The sequence below is a fragment of the Pongo abelii genome, chromosome 9 (genome assembly GCF_028885655.2).
Source record: "Pongo abelii isolate AG06213 chromosome 9, NHGRI_mPonAbe1-v2.0_pri, whole genome shotgun sequence".
NCBI classification, from domain to species: domain Eukaryota; kingdom Metazoa; phylum Chordata; class Mammalia; order Primates; family Hominidae; genus Pongo; species Pongo abelii.
The window spans coordinates 17,206,181-17,214,330 of NC_071994.2; the positions used below are offsets into that span (position 1 = coordinate 17,206,181).

The 8,150-nt window shown below is 39.6% G+C and overlaps 1 protein-coding gene across 1 annotated transcript; it reads left to right on the top strand.

Annotated features, from left to right (window-relative positions):
• The first annotated feature begins 2,972 nt into the window (after positions 1 to 2,972).
• On the top strand, positions 2,973 to 3,950 carry LOC100453113 (olfactory receptor 1S2). The gene has a single exon (XM_002821769.2). It carries the CDS (start codon positions 2,973 to 2,975, stop codon positions 3,948 to 3,950), a length of 978 nt encoding a protein of 325 aa, XP_002821815.2.
• Positions 3,951 to 8,150: the final 4,200 nt, after the last annotated feature.

Consider the following 8,150-nt stretch of genomic DNA (forward strand, 5'->3'; position numbering starts at 1 on the left):
ACCATTATTTAAAATATTATTCATTGATACACTTAATCCATAGGTTGAGTTTTTTCCTATTGAAGAAGCGATCAACTTTCTTAGTTTGGGTGAGAAATAATTGTACTATATTGTGAGGCACCTCTAAGCATTGGAAGAAGGGATATATTAATTTTGCCTGAGTCCCTGGCTGGGCCATCTCTTTTGATTCTGTCCATTTCCAGATGTCTTTTTCCATCCTTCCCATTGTATTGTGAATCACTCAATATCATTTCAATACATTTATTTGCAAAATTAGAAACCCAGCATTTGTCTTTAGTTTGCAATTAAGAGCCCTGAATGCTGAATCACTGGGTCTCCAATTTCCAATGCTAACATTAATTCAACTGATGCCAAGATCACATCCTATTTCCTTCCACTAGCAATGACATCCCTTTGGATTCATAATCTCTAGTCAAAAAATTCAACTCAGTTCTCTAGGTATTTCCTAAGTGTTTCCCACCATTAGGCATTAGAGAAGACACAGAAAAGAACTCTGAAAATGCTGACCATTTCACTGGGAGAAGAAGACAGCGCAAACAACTCCCTCGCTGTGAAGAGCAATAATCAACTAAGTTACAGATAGGCAATCACAAGCAGGAAGAGCTTGCGAAGACAAAACAAGGGAAAAAAAGCGGAGCTGTCTGTCTGTTCCCCATTTACCTCATCAAGACTGGGATGTAAAAATTACTGTTCGTCTTGAGGAAAACACTTGAGGGATATTATCCCAAAGGGATGAGAAGGACCTGAATGTCCCAGGTGAGCCCAGCACCATGATTCTATTAACTCCAAAGCTTGGAGGAAGAGTTTAATCTGAAAAATACCTAAGAGCTGCTGCGTCTCCACCTGCAACTCTGCTAAGGATAAGGAAATCCACTGGGTCTAGAAACCAGTAACTTCCTGAGATTTTTACCATCATTCAGAGGTGAATCTCTTCAGAATCCAGCATTGGTCTTGACCAGCTAGGCAGCCACCTTAAAACTCAGAACAGTTTATGCAGGACTACTGGTGGGTGGGAAAGGTAGAACGGAAAGGAGAGATCAGAGATTGTCACTCAGAAACATACAATTCCCCTCTCTAGTCAAGTGCAAACCAGCCCAGGGCTTGATAACCACAGGCTAGTCTGTATCTTCAATATAGATGCCTGCCAGTTATTTAGCTCATTTCAGTTTTGTTGTGGATTCCCCCTTCTGCATGTGTTTTGCCTCCTCTCTGATTTGTAAGCCAAGCTTTTCAGAAGCAAAGAAACTTCAGATCTCTGCTTCAGTCTCCAATGCCTTTCAGTTTTCAGGAATTCCAGACACGATTTCCTCTTTTCTGGCCTCTGAATGGAAAGAAAATCTTTGAGAGATACGTGATTTTGGAGATAGGTAGAAGAGAGGGATAAAATGAGAGGGAGACAATGTTAGGAGAGTAGAAAGAGGGACCAATGTCTCTTTGTTCCCAAGCTGATATTATTTCCAATAAGTCACAAGGGAAAACATACTGGGTCCAGTCTCTCTTCCTTTCTCCTGGATGACACTTTGTGAAATCTGTTTACCTTTCTGGCCACTTCAGGTTTTAAAAAACATTTGACTGATACTGAAGACCCATTTCCAGGTATTAAAAAACCAAGTCCAGCCCAATTTTAAACTTCAGTTTCACTATCAATTCAAGGCATGGGTCCTACCTTGTAAGTTCAGATCTGATGTGTAGCTTGGGTCATACAGTGGAAAGGTGGGAGCATATGTTCTTCCCTTGCTCTTTGGCCTCTCTTCTTGCAAACCTGTTGTTGTTACTATTGTTGTTGTTCTTTTAGTCATTTTTGTCTTTCCTTCTTTTTCAGTTTTATCAGGTCAGGGAAGAAGAATGGGGATGGGAAAAAAGGCAAAAGTGTTCATATCTGTTGCCATAGATACTACCAGCTGGTGCCTTATATATGGCAGGCATGGTGTCTCTTGAGACCATTTTGAGGTTCGTCAGAGGCTCCCTTTTGGAGACTGCCCCATTATGTGGTTCCCTGACAAGGGCAATGAATTATGTCCCTCATCTGTTTAAGATCTCTCTTTCATAAGAGACCCACCTCATGGTTTCTTATTGCTACAGCCTCCTCTGCCCTGATAGGCTGTCTCTGGATTGGAATCTCAACAAGGTGACTTGACTCCAATGACCTCCTATAGCATCACGTGTCCTATGAGAAATTCACATATTTATGCCATGTCGTGGGTGAAAATGCAGATTGCCCTACTAACCACCATCTTTTCCCTCTAACCCTGCCATCGTGACCTGATCCAGTGAGCCCCTCACCTTTAGAATTGAGAGGCAAACAGAAGTCTTCAAGTGTATCTGTGCCCCCTAAATTTTCTTGAAGCTAATATCTAGCCACAGATGAAGTAAAACCCTGATTGCTTCTACTTGTACTCATTCTCCAAAAGCACTTGTTTTAGAGTTCTCCCCCGGCGTTAGTGGGATGAAGCACCCACACAATTGTGTACACTCCCATAGCCATTCCTAACCCTTAGTTGTGTTTCTTTCCCCAGTCTCTTCACTTTCACAAGACTTGAAATTTCTCCTTTCTTAGATTTAAGGCATAAAGTTGAACAAGGGAGATTATTTCGGGACGAGTTTGGTCACTTTTATGTAATTCCTCCACGTGTATCTAACATCTCTATAATATAGGGTATGCCTCACCTATGATCCTCAGTTTGGGGGATTTAAACTACATTTAGAACCAACTGGAAAAATCACATTCAGAATCCTGTTAGAGTTTGAAACATGTTCATTGAGAAGTATCTGCCATGTCCTGTCTTTTTCTATGGCATTTTCCAAATCTCTGCACTGCTGAAATACTTCCTTATTAAGTAGCACTTCCACTTAATAAGCAGAAGAAACTTTATTGCTCATCAGCTTAAAGGAAGTGCCTTACTGCAATGGCTGCAGCCAAATGACACCATGTTAAGTTTTCTTGTAGGTGTATGAAGACTTTGTGTTCCTTTCTTCAGATCAGCAGAAATATGCATCAAGAAAACCAAACCACCATCACTGAATTCATTCTCCTGGGACTCTCCAACCAGGCTGAACATCAAAACCTCCTCTTTGTGCTTTTCCTGAGTATGTATGTGGTCACTGTGGTTGGGAACAGGCTCATCATTCTGGCTATCAGCTTGGATATGTACCTTCACACCCCCACGTATCTCTTCCTTGCCAACCTATCCTTTGCTGATATTTCCTCCATTTCCAACTCAGTCCCCAAAATGCTGGTGAATATTCAAACCAGGAGTCAATCCATCTCTTATGAGAGCTGCATCACACAGATGTACTTTTCTATTGTGTTTGTTGTCACTGACAATTTGCTCTTGGGGACCATGGCCTATGACCACTTTGTGGCGATCTGCCACCCTCTGAACTATACAACCCTCATGCGGCCCAGGTTCTGCATTTTGCTCACTGTCATCTCGTGGTTCCTCAGTAATATTATTGCTCTGACACACACCCTTCTGCTCATTCAATTGCTCTTCTGTGACCACAACACTCTCCCACACTTCTTCTGTGACTTGGCTCCTCTGCTCAAACTGTCCTGTTCAGACACAATGATCAATGAGCTTGTGTTGTTTATTGTAGGTTTATCAGTTATCATCTTCCCCATTGCACTCATCTTCTTCTCCTATGTCTGCATCATCAGAGCTGTCCTGAGAGTATCATCCACACAGGGAAAGTGGAAAGCCTTCTCCACTTGTGGCTCTCACCTGACAGTTGTATTACTGTTCTATGGAACCATTGTAGGCGTGTACTTTTTTCCCTCCTCCACTCACCCTGAGGACACTGATAAGATTGGTGCTGTCCTGTTCACTGTGGTGACACCCATGATGAACCCCTTCATCTACAGCTTGAGGAATAAGGATATGAAAGGTGCCCTGAGAAAGCTCATCAATAGAAAAATTTCTTCCCTTTGATGCCCTGGACATCTACATTCTTTTAGTCCACATAATCAGATAAATGATTCAGCCCAGAGTGTATGACACAGTTGTGATGGTTCAACTTTTGATGAACTTGCAGATGTCTGTCTCCTATTCCAACCTCTAAGGAGGTTGGAGCTTTTCCACTTAGCTCTTGTCTTGGAACCAAAACCTGTAACTGCCATGGTAAGTCACAACAATAACACGCATCCTTAGAGAGTAGATTGGTGGTTACCAGGGCCCAGTAGCAGAGAAGTGGAGTGGAGTTGAATAGAGGTTGATTAATGGTACAAGAATACAGTTAGATAGAATAAATAAGACCTAATGTTTGATAAATCATTATGGGGGACTATGGTAAACAATAATCTATTATATATTTCAAAATAGCTAAAAGAGAATAATTCCAATGTTCTCACCATAAAGAAAAGATAAATGTTTAAGGTTATGGATATCCTAATCCCCTAATTTGATTATTACACATTATATGAATGTATCAAAATATAAGATATTTCCCATAACTATGGAGGACAATTTATCAATAAAAATACATGTATCAATAAATTATAAATTTATGCATAAATAAAAAATTAATTTAAAAACACACATCTTAATTACAATCTATATTATTACAAACTTTGGTACATATTATTCATAACCTAGACTATCACAGGTGCATACAGTGCCTACAGTCTAGCTTTTGTAGCTTTGAAGACAGTTATTACTACTTCTTTCTTTAATCTACATTTCTTTAGGTCAGTTTTTCTCAAAGTTTGTTTTGTTAAGGTACTATTCAGTGAGATGTTTAGTGGTTGTAACAATGAAGATTCCCATGGTCAAATAATTTTTGGCAACTCTGAGTTATATGAAGCACAATGTAATAACTGGACAACTTCCCAGAACCTTCATTGTCATGTAAATCTCCAAGAGGGTAAGATGGTACACAGTATTTCTCAAGACTAAACTTGAAATAATTGAAATTCATTTATTTTCATCATACAGAACCCAATTCATCCCAGTTGTTCATGGAACTAGCCTTGTACAAATATGTTTTAGGAAATATGACTCCAGATGACTTCAATTATTTCAATGGAAAACCACAGAGTTTATGTATAAATGTATCAGTTAGAGTTCTGACTCTGTCCCCAACAGCTATGTGGTATATAGTAGACACTAAAAACAAAGTGATACTTTTTTTTTAACTGCCTACCTTCCTGGCTTCCAACTCCAACCTACCTGCCCTGCCAAATTAAGTTTATTTTTTCCCAGCCTAAGCTGACTTCCATTCTTCTCTAAACTTAGAATCATCCAACCTATTTAAGAGGAAATGTATAATCAGCCACCTGCCTTTCTCCATGCTATCTTGTAAACTTTGATGCTTCCATTTAGTTTTCATTATAAATGTAAAACCCACCTGCTTCTGTATGGGCTACCAAATAAACCTCTCAACAGTTCTAGCCTTCCTCAAGTACCTCAATATCCATCCTGTTTCATCCATAGCTCCAACATGGAACATCACAGAACTCTGCCTTCATTGTTCCATGTGGAGCAGTAGAAAGGGTCCTAGATTTGTAATCAAGAGACATGGAATCTGGACCAACTCTGCAGCTAATTCACTGCAAGGCAACTCATGTTGCTAATCTCAGTTTCTTTTTTCTGTGATCTTGCAATTGGTCTAATATGAACAAAGAAAGTTTTATAACAGCATGTATCATAAAAACCCATTTTTTGTAAAACAGAATTTGCATAAAGAGATGCCTCAGAGGAGAGCCAACAAAATATAAGTGGTTGTGGCAGATTGCATTTCCCAAAAATGGCCACAATATTTCCATCCCACGTGCTCTTGAAGTACCCTACCACTTCTCCATCAAGAGGTGGAACCCATGACCCTCACCATTGAGCTTGGTTTTGAGTACCTTTTTGACCAATAGAGCACCCCATTAGTACTGCTGCATGATTTCTGAGGCTGTCTTAGAAGAACAAATTCAGCTTTGATATGGACTAAATATTTGTTTCCCTCCAAAATTCATGTGTTAAAATCCTAACCCCAAAGTGATGATAGTAGGAGGTGGAGCCTTTGAAAGCTGAGTAGGTCATGAGGATGAAGCCCTCATAAATTATTAGTGCCTTTATACAAGGGATCCCAGAGAATTCTATTTCTGCCACATGGAGAATACATCAAGAAATCAGCAGTCTGAAACCAAAAGAGAGGCCTCATCAGAACCTAACCATCCTGGCTAGCACACTCATCTCAGACTTTCGGCCTCCAGAACTATGAAAAATAAATATTTTTTAAGCCACCAAGTTCATGGAAATTTGTTATAGCATCCCAGACAAAGACACACTTCCACCTGGCCCACTCTCTCTCAGGACATGGACCTCTGGAGCTCTGAGTTGCTATGGAAGTTCCACTACCCTGAAGTCACCATGCTGGAGAGACCATATGGAAAGACTACACAGAATTCAAGAGAGTTGTCCAAGGAGTCCCAGCTGCACTGGTCCAACAGTCTTTGAGTCTCCCCACCCAGTCACCAACATGTGAGTGAGTGAATTTTCAGGTGATTCTAGCCTCAGCCCCAACCACAAGTCACATGAGAGCCCAAGTGAAAACTACCTAGCCAAGCCCAGTCAACCCCTAGAACCCAAAAGACAACCATAAGATGATTGTTATTGTTTTAAGTTTCTCCCATTTGGAGTGGTTTGTACACAGTAATATATAACCATAACAGCGGTTTTGCTTGGGTCATGAGATAAAATGATTCATATTACATTCTGTATTGCTTTAACATTTTACAATGATTACCATTATAGGAAGAGGGAAAAACTTTTTAGAATTTTAATGAATATGAACCGTCTTGCCTATTCAACCATCATGCTTAACATGGTACCAGAATTTTCTGAGTTATATAAACATTAGTTGGGTGAACCTGGGATTCCCCACCCCCCAGCCTTTCTTCTGGTTAGATCTAGTCCATATTTGATAGAATAAGGACCACTAGGGTTAAATGCAGGTAATTTGGTCTAAACTGGTCCCATCCCTGTTGGCCTGTGCTGAACCACTTATCTCTGGTGTGTAGGTCCCACAGGAGGCTGGAAAGCAGAACTTCATCTGCAGTGAGTAACAGAAAGGTTAATTTGGCCAGATTTAGACTTACATGTACATTGAGAGTGTGCCTGAGAAAATGAATTAGGATTAGATTTGGGGCACAGAACAGAATCGAGTAAGAAAATAGAAAGTCACAAACTTTTATAAAAATCCAGACAAGTCTTTACAGAGGAAATGCGTAAATCTATACCTAGATACTTTTATTTCCCTGAATCATTCTTCAATTTGCCATTTTCAAGAAACATTTATTGAGAACTTTCTATTTGTCAGGCTCTGAATCTGGGACTAAAAGAATGAATAATTCACAGTGCATGACCTCAGTGCACTCTCAACCTAAAAAGAAAAATTAACTTAAAAATGATTTTACATGATTTTTAAGACTTGATAAGTGAAGACAATGTTTGGTCAATAATTAATGTCATCAGATTAAGAAAACATAAAGATTTTGTGCAAAGCACAGCCAACTGAATTTTATACTATTCTTGTTCTTTTGTGTTAGCTGTACCTGAGAAAAGCCAATTTTTGATTTTATGAATAAATCAACAGAAACCAATGCCATCTCATTGTAGCTAACACAAATGCAAGAGGACTGCCTAGAAACATACACACAAAAATCTATACCTTGGCTAGGAATAACTTGTAAAACCTCATCTATAAAGGGTCAGCAAATATTTACTTACTGATCACTAGAATTTTTTTAATACTTATTGAGAGTCAAAAGGAAATGAGGCAACGCTGTTGCTTCCTTGGCTGTTACTTCATAGTGCATAAGACAGATAATGAACACATAAATAAATACGTCATTGATATGAGGTGGTAAGAAGAATTCAATGAGAGGTAAAGCAGGTATGGGGACAATGAAACAGAGAGTGGCTAATGGTAGCAAAGGAAGTTAGGCCTTGGGGAAGGACTCTCTTAGATGTTTGAGCAGAGAACTGAATAGAATAAGGGAGTGAACCATGAGACCTGGGGACACATTCTAATAAAAGGGAAGAGCCGGTTTAAAATCCTTATGTGGGAACAGGTTTGGCATTCTGCATGGACAGCATTCTCCATGTCTAGAGCAGAGTGAGTGGGGAGAGTGGAAGCACATA